The sequence below is a fragment of the Coregonus clupeaformis genome, unplaced genomic scaffold (assembly GCF_020615455.1).
Source record: "Coregonus clupeaformis isolate EN_2021a unplaced genomic scaffold, ASM2061545v1 scaf0290, whole genome shotgun sequence".
NCBI lineage: Eukaryota > Metazoa > Chordata > Actinopteri > Salmoniformes > Salmonidae > Coregonus > Coregonus clupeaformis.
Genome location: NW_025533745.1, coordinates 5,192 through 31,812, shown reverse-complemented (window position 1 = coordinate 31,812; position 26,621 = coordinate 5,192). Strand labels below are relative to the sequence as shown.

Below are 26,621 nucleotides of genomic sequence, written 5' to 3'. Positions count from 1 at the left end.
CAATTTAAAGGAATGTATATAAAATAGACAAACATAATTATACCGGTAACTGGCATGGCGACTAAAAGTATTGTCCTTTCATAAACAGTAGCAGGGGACTGACAATTTTAGTGACATGACATCAACAGGACATTCAAGTAAAAGGTAAGCTACACCCAGAGCCATTAATACCCATTAAGGTAGTTTGGGGTGGACAAACCTCAGATTGAAAACCATTGATCCACTTTGCACTGGGAGGGATGATCTTTCTAAAACAGCTCAACTTTCTGTAACTTTATTGTAAGTTGATGAATAGAATGTACACATTTAGGGAAAACCATTTTCTATTAAATATGCGTATTTAAAAAAGTGGATGACCACAGCCATGTAACATTGTGCAACAGAGGCACCAGTTGTCTCCTCACACCACAAAACAAGAGCCCCAAAACAAAGACAAAATGTTCAGTCTTTTATTTAAAAACTATAAACAGTCACCAAAGTAAATAAAGCCAATCTCTAACAGACTGTTAGGTCTATGTATAATCGCACATCCTACTGACACCGCAGAAATGAGGATGGGTGGGCTTCCCCGCTCGGATGCTAACAACAGGCAGTCAAATGTTACACAACACACCATAGAGAGGATAGTCTGAGGACGTGAGCCGGAATGTGGCATGGTATTAAGAATGAAAAAATAGTACAATAAAACTCCACACTATATTAACATAGAAAAAAAGTAGTGAAGAAAATATCATACCTGCACATAAAGCAAAGAACACAGGAGAAAACCTGTATAAAACTCCATGTATTTAAACCAATTTACAAATACAAAAAAAATTGGTACGCGCACTGTGCTCGTACAATGACAAACGTTTACAGTGGATACATGTTGGGGGGTGAGGTGAGAATACCTTTAATATTTTCTTCTACAAAATGACATGAGATATATTATTCCATACTCTTTCAGCCAGCAAAATGAGTTCTACAAGGTATTATAATACAAAAAAAGTCACAGTTCCACAAAAAAACTGTTTTTCCCCCACTTAACTTTACAGCATCAGTACCTTTGCAGAAGTATTTACAGGTTTTAAGTACATTCATCCACTGCTGAGTATAGAATCACATTAGATACAAGTAACCAGGGATCATTAAAAAAATACAAGAAAAAAAAAGAAAAAAAAACTTCAATTCGACCAAAGTAATGCTTCTATTACTCCACAGAGCAAGTTCCCCAGTGGCTGTATCGGCATGAAAGAGGATTTTCTTTATATATATATATTCACAAATATTTACAAGATTCTTTTCATTAATTGTAATGGTATTCATTTCAATAATAAATAAGTGAAAATATAATCGACTCAAGTAAGAAAACCACGCTATCAATTTCTAAAGAAAAACAATCGAGCCAGTCTCCTGCAGCTGTCTCCCTCCCCCCTCTCCAGCCACTCCCCTCCCTCCCTCAGCACAGCAAAACCCCTCAACGTACTGCCGCTCCTACTCAAATAAGTTCTCTGCAAACAGTCCCAGGATTACAAAAATGTGCTCGTATTTGGGGTTTCGTTAGTAGAGTCCCTCAGGGCAGCAGTCTAAAGAGCTCCCCCTCTTGGGCGGCTGGTGGAAGACCCCGTGGCAGTTTGTTTTGTGAAGGAGATGGGGAATTAGAGCACAGTGGGGGAGGGGGGATGAGGGAGGGGAGTCCGAAGGGCATGGTCTGGTGTTGCCCGCCTGTGTGCCCCATTGTCCCATTGCCTTGAGGACACCCCTGAAGGATGGTTCTCCTATTTTTGGGGGTGGGGTTGTCCTTGTGGGCTCAAGCTTGGAGAGAGCGAGTCAGTTCGTAAAGGCATTTGGCGAGCGTGGTGGAGACCTCCATGTTACTGAGTGCCAGCACAGAGAGGTGGCTCTCATGCCTCTTCACCAACCTGAGAAGACAAGACAGGAAGCTGTCATTACATACTCTCCATCAAACCCGTAAACATTTGTTTAATTGATTATGATTCATGATAATTCATCACTCCGAACAAACAAGTCCTCAGATGACCCTTCTGTAGTTGTGAATGTTCTTACTTTCGACCACAGTCTGAATACTTGGCGATGTTCTTTAGCGTTAAGGCAGCAGTTAGTCGTATGTGTTTTGTCATTGGTCCCTCTTTTTCATCCTAAGGAAAAGGATTGTGAAGTTCATCAGTTACAAGATACATTGACAAAAGATTTCCACGTGGAAATAGACGATAAATATGGAGTAGTCATGGACTGCAAGGTTTAACATCTTAAATCTTATTTCCAGGTATAAAATCATAAAATTCTGTAAAATGTCAGCTTCAGTGTAAAACAGCTAAGCTCAGCCATACTCACAGTGAAGTCCCTGAACACCAGGTTCCGAGAGCCTCTGCGTAGGGCCATAAGGGCTGCGCTCGGATGATTGACAATAGCTTTCTGTGCTCGCGGTGCTGGAGTGCTGCTTGCCACTGGCTGAGGCCTGTGGAACAATGCAAAAGACAGTCAGCCACACATACAGTTCATTCTAGCATCACCACAATGGACATTTGCACTAGCATGCTAAGCTAACCAGAGGGTACATACTTGGAAGTTTTCTGATTGGGGTCTTGCGTCTGTGTCGGTTCCTGCTCCAGTTTTAGTGCGGCCAATAGGGCATCTCGAGAACAGTGCTTATCCTGCAGGCAGAAAAGAGGATAATTGTCAGCCAAAACCCACAAACATGGACTGCTTGATTGAGAGGTGAGGGTGTAGTCTTACCTGTAGATGGGTTATGAAGGACAGTCTCTGTCGGGGGAAAGGGTCACATCCCTCCCAGAGGCACTGGCCTGGGTACAGCTCCTTGCCACCATGCTGTGTGGCTGCATGGTAGAACACTCTAGACGGCGTCTCAAACCACCTGGAACAACAACACGGATATCAACGGGACAGTCAATGAAAAGGCCACTTAGACACTCGGGCTGCGTTTAGACAAGCAGCCCAATTCTGATATTTTTCCCTCCACTAATTGGTCTTTTGACCAATCAGATCAGCTCTGAAAAAGATCTGATGTGAAAAGATCTGATGTGATGGGTCAAAAGACCAATTAGTGGAAAAAATATCAGAATTGGGCTGCCTGTCTAAACGCAGCCTCAGTTAGCCATGATATGGACACACCTTCCACAACACAACTTCTCTTTTAAGTAGGTCAAGTCGATACGGAAAGAGATTGACTCACCGTTTACAGGATTGCCACAGACACTTGAAGTTCTGTCCCGCTTTCCTGGTCTGTTCTGGGGGTGCCACCACGGCTTGTGGCCCAGAAAGGGGGGAGTTGGGGCTGGTACTGCCAGCCTGTGCAGGCTGAGCCACTGGGGGCGGAGGCTGCGTAAAACCAGGCTGAGGGAAAGAGGCAAAGCTTTATCAGCCCAAATAAGCAGGTGATATTTTGTGTTGTATGATTGTGTTTTACTATTTCTCAAATACATAAACAACAAGTCATCAAAAATTGTTTTTTGTATTTGTTTTACCTTTGAAAAAAGTTTAACATGATAAATTGGTTAATTAAGCTAATAGATTTGAACATACATTTAGGATTTTAGCCTACCTACCCTCTGCTTACAATAAATATGAAACAATAAATATGAATAACCTACCATTTTTTCCTAAGAGTTATTTTCAGAAATTAATAAAAAACATACATTTTAGTCATTTAGCAGACGCTCTTATCCAGAGCGACTTACAGTTAGTGAGCGCATACATTTCTCATACTGGCCCCCCGTGGGAATCGAACCCACAACCCTGGCATTGCAAGCGCCATGCTCTACCAACTGAGCTACAGGAGGCTTGTAAAAATATGAACAGCGGTTGAATAAATAATGCAAGGTCCTAGAACCTAAAGACTTTCATCGTTTTGCTTCCAAAAATAACAACTGTAAGCCTTGCATTGTTATAGGATTAAATGAAAGATCACACACCTGCCAATCCAATTAGTGCAGTATAAACAAGTCTTGTCGAAGTCAGTCTGTATAAATCATTAATGGCCTCTAACCCTACTCATCACAAAGCAGTCGATTTCCCCAAATAACAGCAACAGAAAAGCCTTGTAGTTGTATGTGATAGATAGCACTCTCCCACCTACAACTACACATTTAAGGGCTTGACATTAACTTTTTTTGCCGATTGTCCTTTGGACAAGTAGGTCCAATTTTTGACTTGTCCAAAAGCTCAAGACACTTGTCCCCCCCCCCCACCAAAAAAAAATTTAACACCATTTTTACATAATTGACAGATCCACTTTACAAAATAAAATGCATTAGTCTTTTTTACCATAGAGAATCAGAGAAATGTAGGCTAAACTCTGCCTATCGGCTTATTTGCATATTCAAGCCTGTCTCAAATTACAACACTGCCCCTTTAAGGCTCTCCTGGAGGATGGTTGGCCACCCTTGGTAGCCTATAAAATATTGCAACATTACAATTACAACCAAATACTTATGTCTTTATAAAATAATTCCCCACGAAATTAAGCTCAACAATGCGCACATGGCTGTAAGCTATGCACGAATGTTCCAAAATGCAATTAGCAGGAAAACATTGTTCTCAAAAGTGCCCTGCATGCGCGTGTGGTTTCATGTGACAGAGATGAAAATATCTGTTAGAAATAAAGCAAGGGGAGATCTAAAGATGCGACTCTTCATCAACTAGCATGGGTTACTACTATTATAACTAGGATTATGCCTTGGGCTGCTGGACAATAATGTTGATTTGAAAACCAATAGAACATGAGAAAAATGCTGCTTTCAAATGCTGCTTTCAATGGCATAATAAAATAATTCCCTCAACATTTCTATGGTCGTATTTTGGCTAGGCTACTTTGAAACAAGGTAAGACATGCTTAATAAAAATGACAAAACGTCCAGGTTTTAAACAATTAAGTTTATGGATCCTCCACCAACCTCATCTTTATAATCTCCAGCACAATACCAGTGTCAACATATGTGAAAACGGTGCATTTCTAAGTTTTACAGAATAAAATAAAAAGTAAAAAGGTTCATTTTAAAAACAGTGATTTTCAAACAGATTCATAGTGATGTGGGAAGCAAGAAAATACCCTCCCTTGGGCTAAAAACGTGTTGCAGGTTTAGAAAATCACAGGTTTTTGAACACTTTTAATCCTACCCTATGATGTCACAGAAAAGCATTTAAGTACTTCTCATCTCTGTAACCACAGATCGTAGAAACGCGCTCTTTTCACACATATAAATGAGGTTGAAAAGTGGTGGAATTGCCCTTTAAATAGCTTCAAAATGCAGACCCCTACACTAAGATTCAAGGTGGGTGATGTGCAGTGCGCAACAGGCCGGTCTTGTGACCATTTGATCTGAACGAACCGTGCCTTGAGTATGTCGACAGAATCAAGCCTATAGACGTTAATGATCCTTCATTATATTTGTCAAACATGACTTGTGTTTAGCCTATATTTATATAATTAAAAGTCTCATTAAAGTTTGGGTACATTTTCTGGTGCCTCCCTCATGTCAGCATAGGTTTGGACATGAGGCTGTAGCCAATATGCATATCACCTACACTTTGACATGTAGGATTTTTTATTTATCCACATGGAAAATAGATTTGAATATTATTCCAATGTTGGCCTCTGATCCAATTCTAATCTGAGTAATTGTTTGATAATGTGATTGTTTTTTAAACTCTTGTCCGAACTTAAATCTATATTCTTCTTGTCCGAGCATTGTTTTTACTTGTCCCGGACAAGAGGACAAGCGTTAATGTCGAGCCCTGCATTTTCTGTTAGTGAAGAAAAACAGAGTCACAGGTTTTACCAGCTGGGCAAGAATGTCAATGATCCAATAAAGTATTCAAGATAAGTCAGCAATCTAATGAGCTTGCTAGCCAACTAGTTGGCACGGCTTGCAAAACTGGGACAAGAAACAAATTGTTGAGTGATGTGAAACTCACCGTAGAGCTGGTTGCCTGTGTGGTCGAGCAGTTCCTCTGCTGCGTGGCATTCTCTATTGCTACTTTGGCTACTGTGCTTGGGTCGGCTCCAGCAGGCACAGCCACCATGGTGGCACTGCAGCCCGCATTGTTGGGGTCGCTGATGGTGATGATCCTCACGCCCACCTTACTGGGAATCACAGACGCCCCCTTGTCCTCCTCTGCCGGCCTCTTGAGCGCACGGCTCTCGTCGCTCAAACCATTGGCCGGCAGGGTCCCTGACCCCGTGGCGCCCTGGGAGTTTACAGTAACGGTGGGAAACAGCTGCTGCCTGAAAGCAGGCAGGGCGTAGTTAGGCCCCGGCCCCATAGGTCCGTTAGAGAAGGGGCCTGTCGCCTGAGGCCCATTGGCAAGGCGCTCTGCCTGCTCAGCTTTGGCAGTATCCTGCTGGGGGACAGAGGGCTCCTGGGGAGCCCCATGCAGTTTCTGAGGAGGACCCACCTCCCCGTTCCCCAAGTGTTTGGAAGCGATGTGATTTGGAATGTTTTTGCTTAAGTGGGCACCAGTGGAGGCGTCCCCTCTCTCAAAGTCACAGACTCCCGTTGACGAGAGCCTTTTTGGGGTCGACGTGGCCCTCCTGTGGGTTAGCCGGGCCAGAGGTCTGCTTCCCATTGGTGGGGCAGCTCTCGCTGGCCGGTCCATTGACGCAGGCCCCCTGGCTGTTCCCTGAGTGGTATGGAGGTAGACTGGAGTCCATGCACTTTCTCCCGTTAAGCAGCTTGGTTCCTGGAGCATCGGCCCCTGCCAGGTCCCCGTTCCTGGTTTTGGTACCAGCCCCATCAGCCAGAGAGGAGTTCTCCATCACCTCGATCTTGCGTTCGTGGATGTGCAGACCCGTGGCGTCCTTGGCCTCTTCCTCCTTCTGGCAGATGATCTTGTCCCCCCTGAAGGGTGGCGCTGGGCCGTGGAGGGTGTTGCCCGTCTGGACCACTGGCAGGCCTGGTGCAGCGGCTCCCTGGCTGACCTGGGCGGCAGCTGCAGAGGCTGAAGTGGTAAAGCCCGTGTTGGGCACCACAGTGAAGGTGACCTGGCCACCAGGAGCCTGGCCCTGGATGATGGTGGCGGGGCTGCTGGTGGAGATGAGCTGCACCGTCTGGAGAGGCCCCCCTGGGGACTGGAGCTGGCTGGGGACCAGCTGTACATTGAGCTGCTGGGGCTGAGGCTGGCCCTGTGAGGCCACCTGGTAGAGCACCTGTGGGCTAGGGGCACGCTGCGTGCTGTTAGGGGGAGGCACCTGGGGCGCGGGCAGGATGAGCTTGCCGCCCGGCGTGGAGGGCCGCTTTGGAAGCAGTAACTGTTTGATCAGGCTGGACTCGGTGGAGGTAGGCAAGGGGGGCGGCTGCTGCTGAGGCAGGGGTTGGGACTGAATCTGAAACTGCTGCTGGGGGTGAAACTGCTGCTGGGGGTTCAATTGTTGTGGTTGCCGTTTGACCGACAGCATCTGACTGACTGAAGCAGAGCCCTGCATTTGGATCTGGGTGTTGGAAGGAGAGGGCAGGCCCTGGGGCAGTGGAGCGGTGGTGGCAGGGCAGGGTGGGGGGTTGGAAGGAGCGGGAGACTGTCCTGCCAGTTGGATGGCCTGGCCTCCAGGCATGGTGGAGGGGTTGGCCAGAACGATCTGATGGATGGCCGGGGCGTAGGCCTGGTTCTGCTGGGGGTTGGGGCTGACGATGACCACGCTGGACTGCTGCTGCTGGTTATGAGTGGTTGTGGGCGGTCCGCTGGCCTGTGAGGGTGCAGGCTTGGGAGCGATGTTCTGGAAAGTGACGCGGGAGCCCTGGGCGTTGGACACGCCGGCGATGGTGAACACCTGGCCCCCGCCCACCTGGAAGTTCTGCAGCGAGGAGCAGGGGGCCGACACGGCGGCGTAGTGCGGGGGGGCAGAGAACACAGCAGTCTCCTGCTGGGGGCCCTGGGAGAGGGCCTGGGGTACTGAGGAGGGGGGAGTGTGCGGCAGGGGCGGCCGCTGGGCCATGGACACCCCCTGAACCCGCGCCGTGAAGATGTGGCCCTGCTGTACCTGTTGGAACAGTGTGACGGGTGTCCCGGCAGCCTGCATGACTTGTTGATGGTGGAGCTGTTGGGTCATGTTGGGGCTGTGGTTCTGGACCACCTGGCCAGAGGTGGGGATGGAGCTCTGGACCATGGCTGTCTTGAGGATGTCCCCTGGCTGGGCTTGCTGAGCTGGGTGGGGATGCTGCTGTGGTGTGGCCTGGGGGTGAAGGTGGAGCCGAGGAACAGTCTGAGCCGCTTGGGGGTGGGGTACACCATCCTGCATGGTGTAGGCCACCTGTGGCGCTGCCGGGTTAGCAGTAAGGCTGGGGACTGGAGGCCGGGCAAACCCAGGATGCCCAGGGACAAAGCCTAAACACAGAGAGAGAGAGACAACAAAGAACACATTAGCATCATTGACTGAGGTCCAAATCGCACAACTGCAAAATATGTCTCACCATACTCCAAAACAACATTTATAGCAACTATGTCTTCTGACGTTTGTTGTGATAACAATCAAGGTAAGTGGAAACTTGAATTTGAATGCCACTAACTACGAAAATGTAGTTTACCTGAGGGGGATGCCTGTGGGTGGACAGGGACGTCGTGCCTGGGCCCTGGTGTGGGGCTAGCCTGCTGCTGGTAGTACAGCTGGATGGGCAGTGGGATGGTCCTCCGTTTCACCCCCACCACGTGTATGTGGGCCTGTGCATTGGGCTTGGTGTCCTCTAGCCGCTTTACTGTGTGGTTTGGGAAGATCGTCCTACAAAATGAGGGAGACGTGTGAGTGCAGTTGATTCTAAAACCTTGTCAATCATGTTTCTCAAAGTCATTGAATGTGGACTACTATATTGTAACTTGTCCATAGGGTGATTTCTTGGTTGAAAACAGAACATGAATACACAGTGGGCTTCCAGGACCAAAATTGGGAAATCCAAAAAAAGAGTAAAAATTATATTTGTGTGTGTTCTCCAAATGATGACGGTTTTCAATTAAACTGATTGATTTAATATGGGATTATGCCAACCAACCGTAGACATTTGAGGAAGCCTTGGGAGGCCAGGATCCCAGCGCGTCCCATCTTGCTGCCGGTGGCGAGGTACTCCGAGTACATATCTGAGCGTGACACAGAGCTCTCGCCGCTCACCTCGAAGTGGGCGTTCAGCCTTGTGGAGACAAAGGGAACTCAGGATGTATATATACAGTTGAAGTCGGAAGTTTACATACACCTTAGCCAAATACATTTAAAAACTCTGTTTTTCACAATTCCTGACATTTAATCCTAGTAAAGATTCCCTGTCTTAGGTCAGTTAGGATCACCACTTTATTTGAAGAATGTGTAATGTCAGAATAATAGTAGAGAGAATTATTTATTTCAGCTTTTATTTCTTTCATCACATTCCCAGTGGGTCAGAAGTTTACATACACTCAATTAGTATTTGGTAGCATTGCCTTTAAATTGTTTAACTTGGGTCAAACGTTTCGGGTAGCCTTCCACAATAAGTTGGGTTAATTTTGGCCCATTCCTCCTGACAGAGCTGGTGTAACTGAGTCAGGTTTGTGGGCCTCCTTGCTCGCACACGCCTTTTCAGTTCTGCCAACACATTTTCTATAGTATTGAGGTCAGGGCTTTGTGATGGCCACTCCAATACCTTGACTTTGTTGTCCTTAACCATTTTGGCACAACTTTGGAAGTATGCTTGGGGTCATTGTCCATTTGGAAGACCCATTTGCGACCAAGCTTGAACTTCCTGACTGATGTCTTGAGATGTTGCTTCAATATATCCACATAATTTTCCTTCCTCATGATGCCATCTATTTTTTGAAGTGCACCAGTCCCTCCTGCAGCAAAGCACCCCCACAGCATGATGCTGCCACCCCTGTCAGGGGTCAAATGGTGACCCACAAGCTGACTGCTTGACCGAGAACTACCGTTCAACTTACAGAGAAACTGTGAAGAGCTAAGAGGTGTCACAGAGAGAGCATGACTATGAGAGGGTGTGTGTGTGAGTGAGTGAGTGAGTGAGAGAGAGCGAGAGAGAGCGCGACTCACCACTGCACTGTAAACTTCTCCCCATCTAGCTCAACAATACCAGGTGGAGGAGGAGTGGACTGGACAGGGACTCTTGCTGCTGAAGTGAGATATGAGATAATTAGTGAGTCTAATTTGATCAACTTACAAAAGTTTTTGAATAAACCCATTCTTTATGCTGTAAACACGTTTGTTCTGATGTGAGACTGAACTGTCAAATCTGCAGGACAGAGTGCTCCCGTACATGGTGTGTTTAGTGTGTTGTTACTCATTTTGCCCACTAGGTCGCAGTCACAGTACTGTACAATCAGACTGCTATGTTTACCCTAGCTTGAATTATTCCTAACACCTCATGCCAACGTCTACTTTAGCCGATTGATTGCATACAACATGGGTTACACCATTTTGCCTGATCATCCATGGTTCTAAACGGATGGAACATCTCTACTAGCAAATGTGGATGCAGAAGCTTATGGGAGGCGTATACTGATGAGCTGTCAGCTTTTCGATCAGTCTCTAACGTACACGACAATCGGACAAGGAGCAAGGCTACACAGAGCTGAGCCTATAATCTCAGGCCATTGTCTCAGGGAACGTTTCCTTTATACCATAAGGCTAATTATTGCCCTCACACTGCTTGCTCTAAAATCTGATTTAATGTACAACATGAATATAACCTGGCTTCATTTCATTTCAATGTGCATCTGAAGATCAGGGGACAGGGTTTACGTGTTAAGATGCTCACCTGGGATGGGTGCGCCCTGCAGCGGAACAGGCAGCTGTTCTACAAGCTGCGGCCGCACCTTGGCCACCTGGCTCTGCCCAGCAGCCTGGTGCTCCATCAGCCTCACGGCCGTCAGCGCGTCCGGACCAAACGTGTGCAGGTCCACTGACACCAGCCGCACCAGCAGATCTGCCGAGGGAGACACAAATACACAGTTTAATAATGTATGTCTAAATTGTTGCATGCCGGTTGTTTTTGATTTCCCAATTCTGAAAATCATTGAATTTCCTATTCCTCCAAGAGACAAATATATTTTGCGCAACCAGTTTGTTTGTCAATTCATGCAGCTTGGTTGCTGTGCCATGTTAAGAGACTATACTTAATCAAACTGTACCCAAACACTCCATTAGCCAAGTTGTTAATGCTATACCTACACTTTATCTTGGTTAGACGGTTCTCCATCCCCTCCATTCTGGCTTGGTTGTTTATACTACTGCATGTATCCTCGATCCTGACTAGTGGCTAGGTTACTGGTACCCTCCCCCTGGTTAGGGCTAGGTTACTGGTACCCTCCCCCTGGTTAGGGCTAGGTTACTGGTACCCTCCCCCTGGTTAGGGCTAGGTTACTGGTACCCTCCCCCTGGTTAGGGCTAGGTTGTTGGTAGCTCACCTATGCTCCTGTCCACAGAGGCGATCTTGCTGCAGGGGATCTCCCCCAGCTGGGCCAGCAGGTAGAGGACCTCCAGGGAGGACATGAGGAGCATGAGGTCAGGCAGCGACAGCAGGCCGATGACCTCCCGGTACGACTCCTGGTCCACGTACTCACAGATCAGCACGCCGTTGTCCTCCGCCTTGCTCAGATTACCCAGGATCTCCATGGCTGAGGGGAGGAGGAACAAATGGTCAGGCTCTGGGAAAATCTACACTTTGACCTTTATCACAATTCATGCTTACCATTGTTACATAAAGACATGAAGTTGCTTTCACATTAAAAGGCCAGTGATATAAAAATAAACACGACATTGCATTTGTATTAACAAAAGACCCAGACACTGACAAAGACACAGTACGGGCTGACACGCACCCCTCATCTTCAGGAACCTGTCCCTTGACATCAAGCATTTGGTGATGGTGTGAAACATTAGGTGGGTTGTTCGAAAGTCAACCGGATCTAACTGAAGCTATTGGGAGAGAAAACAGATATTCATTCATGGTAATCATCAATAACACAAATGGTCTGGAACAGCTACAGCCTTGTCTAACATTATACCATATTATACTAAACAGTACTAATTCATGTAATGAAATAGCTCAACACTGCACAAAATAACAACATTCAGAAGATAAATAGAACAGTAAAAACACCTCACCTCTGCGGCCACGTTGCCGAGTGTATCCAATCCCAGCTGCCGTAGGGAGACGAAGTGGCAGTGGGCGCACAGCAAGAGGAACCGCAGACAGGTGCGGTTAGCAGCCAGCAGTTTAACGTTGGCCTCCTCGAAAGACAGGTTGCGGAGGATGACTCCCACCTGCAGGACCCGCTGACCCTCGATGTCGCCGATGCCTAGGTTGCGTGGAGGGTGGAAGATGGCCCCCCAGCGCTCGTCCCCCGACGTACCGTCTGTCACTGGGAGAAGAGCAGAGAGAACAGTGACTGTCTGATCCACCAAGGACATCTTCATGTTAGAGCAACGGCCTTTTAAGAGTCTTTTTTTGTATGAGAAATCTTCAAATACTTTATTACGCAAAAAGTCCACAACACAATGTTGTCGTAATATTTATTTGACGTGCCATTTCTCCCATTGTTGTGAAAAAATGAATTTATTGTGCAATGGGTCTTTCATCATAAACTGCTTACCTTGTGTCGGGCTGGTCTTGTCCCAGATGAGGTCCCTGACTTCAGAATCCTCTACCACATCCTTCCAGAACTGCAGAATCATATTCGCAGATTATTGTTGAAATACTGACTGCCGAAAAGAATCATTGCTATAAAATACAAGAGCAGTTAAGACTGATATTCTCCAGCGAGGCCAGACATCACACCGTATTCACGAAGATCCCTGAACGGCTAGAGGGCAACCGTTTTTTAAAAAATTTTTTATGGCAAACCTATAGTATACATACATAGTGAGTCTTTCAGTCAAATCTACCTTCATGAAGTCCCGGGAGGTTTGCTCCTTCCAGTCCATCCCAAATACAGAGGAGAAGCTGCCTAGTGCTGCAAATTCACAAGAGTACCGTTAGAGAGAACATTCCAACCCTTACATTCTGAGACAGAAGGTAATTTCACACCTGAGGATTCACTAAAAAAAGCTTCTGCCATGGCTATGTACATTCAGTGCCTTGAAAAGGAATGCACAGTGTTCACATTGTTGCGTTAAAGCCTGGATTTTTTCATTGAACACAACTTTCTTCAGACTCTAAATTAACAAGTTTACCAAGGAGGTAATCTCTCATCTAGTCTTCATACAGGCAAATGAAAGGGAATAAACAACAATTCTCTTCTTATTTCCACTTTGTCTCAACAGTTCCCCCACCAAGTTCCCATGGTAGACAATAAATTACAAAAACACACATACATCTCTAATTAATGTCCTGCAAAACTAGATTTGGATACTAATGAAGAATGTTAGAGGTGTTGCAGACGTACAGTCATCGAAGACGCCTGCATGTGCCAGCAGCAGCGTGATGAGTTTGGGGTCTTTCTCCAGCTGCATAGCATGCTTGCTCTCGTTGGAGAGGAGAGTGCAAACGTTGATTGCGAAGTCCACTTCATTGGGCAAGCCCGACAGGAGAGAGAGCACCAGTTTGTTGTAGTCGCATGGGGGCGTGAACTCCATGGACAGTCCATAGCTTTGGCGGAGATAGTCTGGGGACAAAAAAACGACCACAAATCCAGTTGTAATTTCAACTTCAAAGTGAATGTAAAGAAAACCTGATGAAAACATACAAAAACATTACAATGTTGCGATAAAGACCTTGAGAACTTATGATTGATTCGTTTAGACTGTTCAGAAAAATTATTGCAACTGCATGCACTGGGACACCTGCCTGATAATGAATATGCCTTCACAAGATAGGAAACAGTGATTAAAGTCACATGCAGGGGTGGGGTTAACAAGTGCAACTTCCTGAAACCTCAGTCTCTTGGCATAACTTCGCTGGGATGGCAATGGTTTTATGGCATATTTCAGTTATTAGAAATTGATTACGGTGCAATCAATGGGATATAAATAGCCATCTCCTCACAGCCGCCAGCTCTGCATCTGTTTCACGTGTGTGTTGTGTGTGGCTGACAGCACTCCTGAACTAGAGCGACTTCACACACAGCGGGCACAGTGGTAATGCACCATCACACAGCACCATGGTAACACACTGTTGCAAATTGCCTGCATGCCTGGGAACGCAACAACCTCAGTTCAGATACACTCTTACTGATGGGGGTCTTGTGGCTCTGGTTTAAAGGCCCATATGTTTGCGCATAAACAAAGAGTATAAATGTGGCAGCCCTAATAAAGTATGAAGTATATTGCGTCTCAGTTCTGAAACACATTTCAACAGCTAAAATCTTAGAACTCCTCCTTTAACTTTGAATATAGGCTACTTTCATCATCAATTTTAAGATCTTGTTGGCCTGCTAACATCCTCCTCTTGAGTTTTCATTACACAAAAATGAAAGAGGAATGAATGCGCAGCACCCACATTGTGCCCATAGCCACTTGGCCATTTCAAGCAACTGTATAACGGTATTAAAATCTCTTACCATTAGTTCTTAAATAAGGAGCAGGCTTTACCGTAGGAGCAGGCTAGCAGCAGCATTATGACAAACTAAATGGCAACATTTGGAGAAGTGCTGCCAAATTCTATCTTGATCTAATCTATGATTACGTTTTGAGGAGCAATAAACTATGTCTGAAAAGACAAAGCAAACAAGCCTGCATTATATGCAAACTCAGATGACCAAAAAAAACGTGTGCTGTGAGTAAAGAGAGACACTTCGGACTCCCAGTCAAGACTGTTGAGAGGAAGTTTAATGCTGAAGGTAGCCATAATGTTTCTCCATTGGAGTCGTAAAGTTTTGACTCAAATTCAGAGTTAGCAGTGTTCTTCAACAGCCCCAACACTCGATACTTGAAGAAATGTACTTGAAGAAATATCCACCTTGATAAACTTGCACCAAGGTTGTCCTCTGACCTAAGAGTACTTTTATTTATTTCACAGCATCCAAAAATCCATAGTTTATCATCAAGATTACATCAAATCGATCAGATCGCGCCAAAGGGTGGTTGCTTTACCTCACAGTAGTGATACAGTAGAGTATCGCAATATTATTTTTGCCAGTTTTACAAATCGTTACTGTGACTATTGTTAAAGGTATTTATTTTTTGCTTGGTTGTTAACGGTAGCTAGCGCTAGTCGGGTGTACCTGCCCCACAACTCTGGTATTTATCATCCTATAGCTTTTTCTCCATCTTCTTTTAAAATGTTTTTTTAAAATGGTGAGCCAACAACATGAGCACTTTAACCTCAAACTCATTTTCTCATGGCTTTCTCTTGTCCCTCTGCAGCAGACATACAGTATATGCATATGTTTGAAACATAGAATTGAAATATCGAATTGCAATACATATAGAATCGTGATACATTTATAGTTGCAATACATATCGGCACCTAAGTATTGTGATATCGTATCGTGAGGTCCCTGGCAATTACCTCACGATACGATGTTATCACGATACTAAGGTGCCGATTCAATATCTATTGCGATTCTAAATGTATTGCGATCCGATACTGTGATTCTATTGCGATTTTATGTTCCAAATATATTGGTCACCATATGTCTGCTGCAGAAGGACAAGAGAGAGCCATGAGAAAACACGTTTTGATCAGTCAAGGAAATAAAATTGCTGAAAAGATGAGAACAAGCTATCAAGGAAAAAGACTGGAGTTTTGGGGCAGGTACAGCCAACTAGCTCAAAAATAACACTGCGATATTGTTAAAACGATACCCCAATATCTAACTATCAATTTTTTCCACACATCACGAGCAATTACCCAGCGCTACCTCACAGATACGTGTCCAATAAAATCCCTCTTCTCAAAGTGTCAGAAACTTTCAGTTTTTATCATACTTGCATTTCTGCTTACTTGCGTTTCCTGGAATATGCCATCGTCCTGAAATTCACCACTGTCCCTTTAAGAACTTGCTCGAAAGCAAAATATGGGGCTTTCCCTTCAAGAATCTGTATTGTATTTCAACTCCTAGCCCAACCAACAAGATTTGGGGCGAACTTCTGTATTGCTTTGTGGTTGTTTGAGGACACTTTGTAAAAGAGAGGGAAAGTCTTACCTGATACAGTATGTTGCTGGTAGTTGTAGGAGCAGGGGATTGCACCAATTGGAAGAGATGGTTTTGGGTTCCCAGGCTGCACCTCGTCATCATCTTCGCCGAAGTGATGGACTTTTTCATACTTTTCTAAATATCTGTAGACAAAAGACAACTTAATTAACGCTCAGAGGGTGACTGACCCATGACCCCACCTATTCCTACTCCCACCTGCACAGTCTCCTTCACTCCTGTGTCTAAAGGAAGAAGTCCTCCCCTGTGTGTGAGGTTTTGGGATAAAAACTCAGTCTGATGGAGGCGGCGCACAATTGGCCCAGCGTCCTCCAGGGTAGGGGAGGGAATGGCCGGCAGGGATGTAGCTCAGTTGGTAGAGCATGGCGTTTGCAACTCCAGGGTTGTGGGTTTGATTCCCACGGGGGACCAGTATGAAAAATTAAATAATGTATGCACTCACTAACTGTAAGTCGCTCTGGATAAGAGCGTCTGCTAAATGACTAAAATGGAAATGGAAAGGTGTCCTTCCTGAAATTAGCTGCCCCCATCATGTCCTCTCATCCACCCATCTATTCAACCTATCCGGTCTGCTACTATTCACAAAGACTGGATATCTGCCTTTGTTCACCCACAGTTCAAAAGCGGTAGCATTACTGATCATAACTGTTACTGGCCTATATCGAGTCTGCTCTGCCTCACCAAGATCATTGAGGAAATAGTATACCAACTACCTGAGCAGCAACAGCATCTTCTCTGAATTTCGATCCGTACTGCATTACTGCAAAGGTTATACATTATATTTTCACCTCCCTTGACAAGAAACATACCTGCACTGTATTATTCATTGACCTCTCTAAAGCATTTGATGGTTGATCGAACTCCTAGGCTACTTCAGCGATTACTCCCAAAATGAAAAACTCACACCTTAACCTTGATTATAAACAAAAAGGAGACCCTCAAGGAGGCTCCTCCCTTGGTCCAGTAATCTTGGCAATACTGTATCCAAAGCTCAATCCATCTTTATGCTGATGATACTATCAACACCTCTGCCCCAACCTGAACTGGATGCACCCAACACAAATAACATTCCAATTGAGCCAATTGGTTTGATGAATCCCAGCACCCACAACAGTTCTCAAAAGACAAAATCTCATCTAGAATGGCCTCTCTATAGCAGATAATCCTGTTTCACCCGATCCTCAAATCTCCCTAGCTAGGATAAGTCCTGCATCCTTTGACTGTGGCTTCACCATTAACCGTTGTGCCTCCAAATCCCTGACAACAAAACTGGACACCCTGGGTCATTCCCACCATATCATTTGCCACTGGAGTTCTTTATGACAGCCCCTCTGAGGAATTTGGTTAATGCTTGCAATCCGACAGTTAAACTGGTAGGCTACACTCTGGCCTATAAAGACTCACCAGCCTACTTCTGCAAACTCCTAACATGTTCAAAGTCCTCCTAAAGACAACACTATTGTTTTCAGGCTGTCTGTGCCCACATCCTATTCAAACTCCAGTCGCAAAGCAATTTGACTACTTGGCCGCTGCAGACTGGAACAAACTACAACGGGACTTACAACACAACCAATATCTCCCGCCTACTTCTATCGACAGAGTGAATATGAATGACTACACCACAAAGCATGACATGAAAAATACTGCCAGTGGGGGATAAAATCCTTTCCAGGTTTCTATACATAGAGACCATCGGTTATGATGAAATAATTATGTTTACACCTAGCTGACTCAGGACAGGTTACACACCATACAGTGCAAGTGATTAAGCAGAGTACAAGTGATGAATCCTTTGTGCCCTATTGCTTAGGGCAAACTAGTTTATCAAGTGTCACTACCAGTCTTAATATTTTAATATTCAACACGGATGTGACCAGTGGTGTAAAGTACACACACTTATATTCACACACCTACTACGTCTGATCTGGTGGACTCACGAAACACAAATGCTTCATTTGTAAATGATGTCTTAGTGTTGGAGTGTGCCCCTGGCTATCCGTAAATGTTAAAAACAAGAAAATTTCACCATCTGGTTTGCTTAATATAAGGAATTTTAAATTATTCATACTTTTACTTTTGATTCTTAAGTATGTTTAAAACCTAATAATTTTAGACTTTTACTCAAGTAGTATTTCACTGTGTGAATTTCACTTTAACTTCAGTCATTTTCTATTAAGGTATCTTTACTTTTACTCAAGTATGACAATTGGGTATTTTTTCCACCACTGGATGTGACACAGGTGGGGATGATATTACCTTATCACCAGCACAGACAGAAATGTCTAGTCTATCAAAAAAATAAATAAATTGCAAAACCTTACTTGGGTTGAGAATGTCTAACAAGTGTTGCAGCCTTCTCTCACATGTTTAGCTAGGGAGGGACCAACACATGCACATTAAACATTTGTTTACACACATGCTGCAGTGGTGGCAGCAGAAAATATCTCACCAGTGGTAGCATGGAAAGCCCTGGCTAAGCGTGGAGTGTGTGTGCTGCCGTGAGTCACCGAGTGAGAGCCCCTTTCTGAACGGAGTCCCAGTGCTGCTGCTGGTTCGCCGCGGCCAAGGTAATCCCCCGTCCACGGCACGTGACACACTGGACTATAAATACACCAACTCTCCGTTTGGAGAGGCCCCGGCCATGCACAGCGTCATCACACACTTGTCTGGGCACGGGCAGAAGGGGAGGCGGGATGTGTGGTTGGGGGTGTTGCAGCTGCTTATGTCTGCACTTCCCTTTTCATACATGGCAGGCAAAACGCTCCCATTATTCTGACAAGACAACAGCCAGAGACTGGCACAGAAAAGCATCACAGAACTAAGAGGCCTTCTCATTTTATCAGTGTCTAATCAAGGTGACATTTAAGAATCATGCCGTCGCAGGTGTCATACCATCAGCATGGGGAAAACAAGCAGTTAAGGTGGAACAGTGCTCTTAACTGTCATTTTTGTCCCCAGCAAAAAAATGTAAACAACAAGATTAACTTTGAAAAATTAACCTGAACGGCACACAGAAATGTAGGGAACTGAAGCCATAGATCTACCACTGCAAATGGTGACTGTTTGTTTGTGAACTGATGTCATTTAAAGTCGTCCGGATCATACAAGAGCTGACAGGACATAAGAGCAAACCTCTCAATAAAGTCTGCCTCAGTGAGCGTGTGTGTGTGACAGAGAATTAGGTGCCCCCTGTTGGACAAGCACACATACATACAAACACACAATCAGATTGAGTAAACTAACTGGCATTCCTACTGTTCTAGAACAGGTGAATATATATTATTGTAGCTTTAAAATTCAATGCTTGCACAGATCCATTTGAGCAGACAGAGACAACTTCTTAAACATGAGGGCATACAATAGGGACCAATGAGCAACATTAAAAATCCATATTATGTAGCCCAAAGCTATGTCAATCCACAGGCTGGTTTTATGGCTGATAAAATAATATATGAAAACACTATATACAGACCACTACTGAGAGTGGGGGCGGTGAAATCCAAGTACTAGTTGTGGACAAGAAACTGGACTGGGGGAGACAATGGAAAAGTACACCGAGAAGAAAACTAACACCTACAATCAAATGTGGAAATCACAACAAAGCGAACATAATGTGATTAGCCCAAAAATTAAACACTTTGGGCTCAAGATCATGCTTAACGTAACGAGAATGGCAGGTAAGTTAAATTTATGTCAGCCCCCCAAATACATTTTCCGCAGGTGTAGTTTGCTTGATGCAGAGTTATAAAGTCCCTCCCTTTATCCAACAGAAACATTTAATTTGAAACATTTATTTGTGTGCTCTGCAGAGAGCTTACTACGGTCAAAGAAAATTTGGACTGCATGCCCAATCCTAGGCCAGTAGTAGTAGTAGGTTGCCTACCTCGGATAGCTTTCACTAGTCCCAACATCTCCAATCCCCACCTCTGGACTGTTTTATCTGTGATTCAAAACCTCTCCTAGCTATTGTTGCTGATACAAGGCTTTACAATTTCAAAAATAGTAAAGAGAAAGGCATGGCAAGCAGATAACCAGTGACAAAATAAGGGGGAATGCTGAGGGAGAGCCAGCTGTAGTCTCACACAGTGGCGGAAAACCAGAACAAAACCTAAACAAATAATCATGGCGCTTCACCTGTAATCAAATTGCATTCAAGACTTTCTATAGTTTTCTTTGTCCAACACACAAAGTTAGGCCTACTTGCCTGTCAAGTCTTGTAATGTATGCCAGGCATTAGAAATAGGATTTGGTGTAGGGAGAGCTGCTGTTCTTAGACAGCGGTTCCCGGGTGTACCTTCTTCATAGAGAACAACTTCTGCATCCCATCATTCGCAGCAGTTTGTCCTTTCGACCTAAGTGGGGAACTATGGCGTGATGCAACTTTAGCGGATTGTTACCTTTAGGCCTACATCTGAGGATAGAAAACAGCTAATCCAGATATTTATATTAGGCGGGACGATACCAGTATCACCATACTCATTAGTATTGTGGCAAGGAAACAGAACACGAAGCGGATTTAACTTCTTTAGGAAAACACACCAAAAGTTGGAAACAAACATGTCATGCGGAGTCATTTAAAAAAAATACTTTACAAATATATAAACAACATGCAACAACTTCAAAGATTTTACTATTACAGTTCATATAAGGAAATCAGTCAATTGAAATAAATTCATTAGGCCCTAATCTATGAATTTCACATGACTGGGTATACAGATATGCATCTGTTCGTCACAGATACATTTTTTTTTTTTTTTTTTAAGAAGGGGCGTGGATCAGAAAAACAGTCAGTATCAGGTGTGACCACCATTTGCCTCATGCAGTGCGACATCTCCTTCGCATAGAGTTGATCAGGCTGTTGATTGTGGCCTGTGGAATGTGGTCCCACTCTTCAATGCCTGTGCGAAGTTGCTGGATATTGGCGGGAACTGGAACACGCTGTCATACACGTCGATCCAGAGCATCCCAAACATGCTCAATGGGTGGTGACATGTCTGGTGAGTATGCAGGCCATGGAAGAACATGGACATTTTCAGCTTCCAGGAATTGTGTACAGATCCTTGCGACATGGGGCTGTGCATTATCATGCTGAAACTTGAGGTGATGGCGGCGGATGAATGGCACGACAATGGGCCTCAGGATCTTGTCATGGTATCTCTGTGCATTCAAATTGCCATCGATAAAATGCAATTGTGTTCGTTGTCCGTAACTTATGCCTGCCCATACTATAACCCCACCGCCACCATGGGGCACTCTGTTCACGAGTTGACATCAGCAAACCGCTCGCACACACACACACAACGCCATACACGTGGTCAGTGGTTGTGAGGCCGGTTGGACTTAGTGCCCAAATCTCTAAAACGACGTTGGAGGCAGCTTATGGAAGAGAAAATAACATTCAATTATTTCAACAGCTCTGGTGGACATTCCTGCAGTAAGCATGCCAATTGCACGCTCCCTCAAAACTTGAGACATCTGTGGCATTGTGTTTTGTGACAAATCTGCACATTTTAGTGGCCTTTTGTCCCCAGCACAAGGTGCACCTGTGTAATGATCATGCTGTTTAAATAGCTTCTTAATATGCCACACCTATCAGGTGGATGGATTATCTTGGCAAAGGAGAAATGTTCACGAACAGAGATGTAAACAAATTTGTGCACACAATTTGAGAGAAATAAGCTTTTTGTGCGTATGGAACATTTCTGGAATATTTTATTTCAACTCATGAAACATAGGACCAACACTTTACATGTTGCGTTTATATTTTTGGTCAGTGTATTTTCCAAGCTATAGCACACAATACTTTACATAAAGCAGGTTTTTAAAGGACCAAAGAGTTGTCTGCTTCGTGTTTTCATTTTTGCCATGGAAAAAATATCACAATACTTGTTTCATCACAGCCCTAATTTATATAATACTGGTTTAGAAAGCAAACTGAATTGTCATAAAAATTACTATGGTATACACAGCTTAGGTTACACCAGGGAACTGTTGACCTTGTCTGCAATATCTTGTTGAAATAACATGCATTTCCAAAGTTTCAGCAGCCTCGCTTGCAGCCTGCGTTTTCTGTAGCTCGCTGATACATTAGTTTTGCTACATCATTTTAGCACCCTCTATTTAGCATCAGAGAGAGACATACAGTTATCAGGGGACAGCGGGTAACACTACATCTCTAAACGCTGTGGCCGCGTTTCACCTTTGTTCACGTGCCAAGGCTAATCTCACTAGCAAATGCTGTGTGAATGAGACAACTTGATTGCCTCGGACTTCACTTATGCAAGAAAAAGAAAACTTCGAGGTAGTTCTAATCCAGCTCTTATTTTGTCATGGGCATCACAGTGCTAACATCATCATGTTGGGTACAGCCTATTCACAAGCTGCATCTCAGTCTTAATAGACATCCTCTCCTGCACCTGAACTAAGGTGGAGGAAATGGACAGACAAAAGTTAATTTACTGTGCTCAGTAGGCACAACATCATTATTGTTTACCCCCATGTACCATTGCAGATAAACGGATACAAGGGGAAGCAACCACTAGACTGTTGAACTTGTGATGCAACCATCATGTTGTGAGGCACAATTCAAGTCACACTACAACAACTCCTCATTTATTCCATGTTTGTGACAAGTCTTTCATATAAGTAGATTTTTTATTGCCGTTGTTTTTAATGACAATCGAAGGTCAACTATTGAGTCTATTGCTCAGGTTCCCAGGTTGTAGGACTACTTACTATTTTCAAGTGTCTTGCCCTTGGCAACGTTAATTTAAGTAGTGATACAAGAAGACTTTCAAGCGAACAAAGGACTCTCTACTTCCAATACATTTCTGAATATTCTGGGTTTGCCCTTAAGAACGAGATGGTATTGAGCTACATCTCCCAGTTAAACCTGAGGGCTCTTTGGTTCTAATAAGTTTGACCGTTACAGGCTTGCTTGCCCTTATAAGAGAGACCTGGCATTGGGCTACACCACTCTGCGCTGACAGTAGAAGGCTGTCTTAACCTGGCCGATTAAATGTTTGTTTGGTAAAGACACAGGACTATGGTAAAATAAACATCCTATATAAGTTGTAAAAAAATCTTCCAAGGAATAGTTTGACCATTATGATCTACAACTACCATGTGATCCCATGGTGGGCTGTCATGGGGTAAAATCCAGGAGAAGTTTCAGGCAGTCAGGTTAAAGGCATGCTTGAAATGGGTTAGGCCTGTGCATTTGTTTGAAAACATGAAGCAAAATAAATCATGCATCTGGGCAGCTCCCAACAACTCCTTCCAACCTGCTGATGTGCTGTCAGTTAGGCTATTTATATTGCTGTGTTTGTCAAATATTGTTTTACATTACAGGGCTCTACGCAGACCTTTTTTTACAAGGAGCACATGTGCACCTAAGTTGGAAAATGTAGGCAGGCGCACAAAGATATTTAGGAGCGCAACTAAAAATATTTGAAGTAATAATGCTAATCCTTCATTCTTCTAGGCACACTGGTGATGCTAAATAAAAATTCCAGGTCGCACAGCAACATATTTAGGCGCATATGCGAGTAAAATGGTTGCATTGTAGCGCCCTGCATTAGGCTATATCCTAAATTAGCCTGACTCTTCCTATGACTCTTCAAATGACAATTTGAAAGGAGAAAATAGTCTCACTGGGTGCAGGCTTTTGTTCCAGCCAAGCAGCAACACACCTGTTTCTTGGTTGAAGACCATTTAGGCCTCGTTGGTTGGTAGAATCAGGTGTTGCAGCTGGGCTAGAACGGCCTGCACCCACACCTCACAGGGTGAAATTGCCTGCCCAATATCAAATCAGCAGTTTTCTTTGCATGGAAAGTCAATGTTCAAATATACTTGTAGTGTATCAACCTTTACTATTGTTCATTTGATGGCAAGAATGAAATCCTTTGCTAAAAATACTGGAATAACCAGCACCATTTGGAAACACTTCATTACAGTGCTTGGCCTATCATTGACTGCATGTAGGGCCTATATAAAATCCCATGATGACTTAAGAGAGGAAGGCAATAACATCTTTAGGCCTATGCCGAGTTGTTCAAATTCATAAGCCATATCTTTAGGCAGGTATGATGATACTTCGGTAGAGTGTATGAACCTTGTTTAGAATGTATGACATGCCTACATGATTGGTTACTTGCAGACTATGTTGACCTACTGCTCCTTCAACCATTCCCAAAATGTGAAGAAAAGTGATTAAGGCAACAGGACTTTTAAAGATATGCTGCTTCAAATAACTTGCAAAGCAGGGTCATATAAGCAGCCTCCAGGTTAGACTGGTGAATGTGATCCATCCTCTTAAAAGCAGGTGGCTGTGGCAATGATGGCAATATTTTGGAGGGAAAAGTAGACTTGAGCAGAGAAGCAGCTCCACACTGTCCACCGGCTTGCTGCTGGTGAAACATCTACACCGAGGGCAAAAGGTGTTTAGGGTAACGTGCTGCTTATTGCATAGTTATGGCAACGGCTAGCCTATTCAATGACAATCCATGACATATCTATGACCAGCCAGCATTCAGTAACACACTAAACTTAGCCAGATCATGTCCCTTACTAATAGTTTAAATCTACAAAGCAATGATGTATGGCAGAATCCCGTAGTAAAACATGGCATACAATTAAAAAAATAGTGATCTGCATTAATCCAGTAAAGTTGACTACATGTTATGTCAAAGCATACTGTTATGAGGCATAAGCATTGCAGCCAGTGTAAGGTCCAGTATAGTGTTTTTGTTTTCCGTGTTCAACATCTTTAAAACCGTCAGCAACGCTGGATTGTTGCATGGTCCATTCCTGCTTCCAGCCTCTCACAATTTGTAAACATTTGCCACATGCTGTCTGAGTGTAGTAGCTAATGCAAGACCATGCCACTTACCGAAGGTAGTACTGTTTTAAAACAAATGCTGCGTTTGAACAACTCCTTGGAAAGTTAAAATCTTCACCCAACTCAGACCACTGATTCTTGTCAGAAACCTGTAAAGCAAATTACGGATGTTATATTTTTTATTATTAAACAATATCAGGATGCATAAAATATGGATTCGATAGTGATAAACAACCTGATTATCATCTAATAATAAGATGTTAATGTTAGATACTGTCATTAGCTAGAACTGTGTATTTAATTCCATGTTTGTTAGCCATCTAGTTATCACCGCAAGCAACAACTCACAGCTAGCTACAGCTTGAACTGGATGGCTTACTTACTAGCTAGTGTTAGCAATCTGGCTAACATTACTTTTCTGGCAAGCCAAGCGTGCAGGCTAAATGTGGTAGCTACCAAAGCTCGAGACAACTATGACCCGCTTCAACACAATGCTACTAGCAATGATGGAGAGCATTCTTTATTTGGGGAATTCTTTTCACATTTACAGTTTTCAATAAATAGGCCTGTGTGCGGCCTACATTTGTCTTCAGCCATAGAGCCAAAGATGGCCAATGCGAATAACTAGTTTCCCCCAAATTATCGTAAAAAATCTAGTTACACAAAATGTTACCTATCCCCCGCGGCGAATAGTTCTTCCTAGCCAGTGCTCTGTGCGGATAATCGATGTTAAACGTGCCCGCTAATTTTGAGTTGCTCTAACTGCACTCAGACTCCGAGCCGTGCAGCTCCCGTACGGACTTTCAATTCAAACCATACACAACACAAGCCACCACATTGCACAGATGGCAAACTAGCACAAGGCCGACCGCAATCCTATCTCTCCTACAGCCGTTTTAGTATGAAATAGCTCTTCGGGATGCGGAAAGAGTGTTCTCTAACCGTTCACTGAAGACTTCACTGAAAACCGAGAGTGCGAAAATGCACTTTTAGTTCCACTCACCTTAGCAAATCCACCTAACGAAATGACTCTGATATAGAGAGCATTAAGATCCAGCTCTTTCCCACCCACGATAGGAATCTTCTTGAACGGCGATCTGATGGAAAAAATCATAAAATACATGGAGAATAGTATTACTAATAGTTTGTAAGCATCCATAGTCATATGTACATGATGTTTAAAGGTGTATTTAAACGCCCCATTCTCACCCTCTGCTTCGGTGAAATTGCCGCAGCTCGTCCAGGAAAGCCAGTCCTTTCCTTCGCTGATCTAGTAAATTTTTCCCCGTCGAATTTGCCATTGTTTTTGCATGTAAAAACGGTTAAAACCCCACTCACTCGCTTCCTAAGACACCAAGGATCCCATACTCCGCCGGCGCTCAGTCATTCGCGAAGCTGAGTGTTTAAAAAAAGTTAAAGAAATAGCTAATAGCAAGAAGAGCGCCAGCTCGCTAATAAAGACTGATGCACAGCTACACACAGAAAACAAGCCGATTCAGTAAGTTGTAATAAACACTCAGCCAGAATAACGACCGATTTCAACGGCAAACTAAAACTGCCATTGTAAAATATGCAAAATTTATAGTTTTGGTAGCAAATGTGTTCGTTTGGAGTGGTTTGACAGTGTGTTACGGACGCGGCTCCAAGCAATCGCACACACTGTAGAGCGGCAGCGGGATCCAGTTCCAGACAAAAAGATCTG

General features: G+C 44.1%; 1 protein-coding gene and 1 long non-coding RNA gene across 2 annotated transcripts; one reads left to right on the top strand and one right to left on the bottom strand.

Annotated features, from left to right (window-relative positions):
• Positions 1–10,793, top strand: LOC121543612. Its single transcript, XR_005996032.2, has 3 exons — positions 1–144; positions 10,048–10,121; positions 10,708–10,793. It is a non-coding gene; the product is annotated as an uncharacterized LOC121543612 (long non-coding RNA).
• arid2 (AT rich interactive domain 2 (ARID, RFX-like)) lies at positions 436–26,621 on the bottom strand. The gene is given in 22 exon segments (XM_041853627.2): positions 436–1,901; positions 2,047–2,138; positions 2,335–2,458; positions 2,563–2,654; positions 2,737–2,875; positions 3,194–3,354; positions 5,935–6,513; positions 6,515–8,337; positions 8,538–8,728; positions 8,997–9,131; positions 10,019–10,097; positions 10,743–10,910; positions 11,392–11,601; positions 11,806–11,902; positions 12,092–12,348; positions 12,580–12,649; positions 12,872–12,939; positions 13,372–13,590; positions 16,072–16,205; positions 24,971–25,068; positions 25,923–26,016; positions 26,129–26,621. Coding segments are annotated over 22 exon segments (5,034 nt in total). The 5' UTR covers positions 26,221–26,621; the 3' UTR covers positions 436–1,789.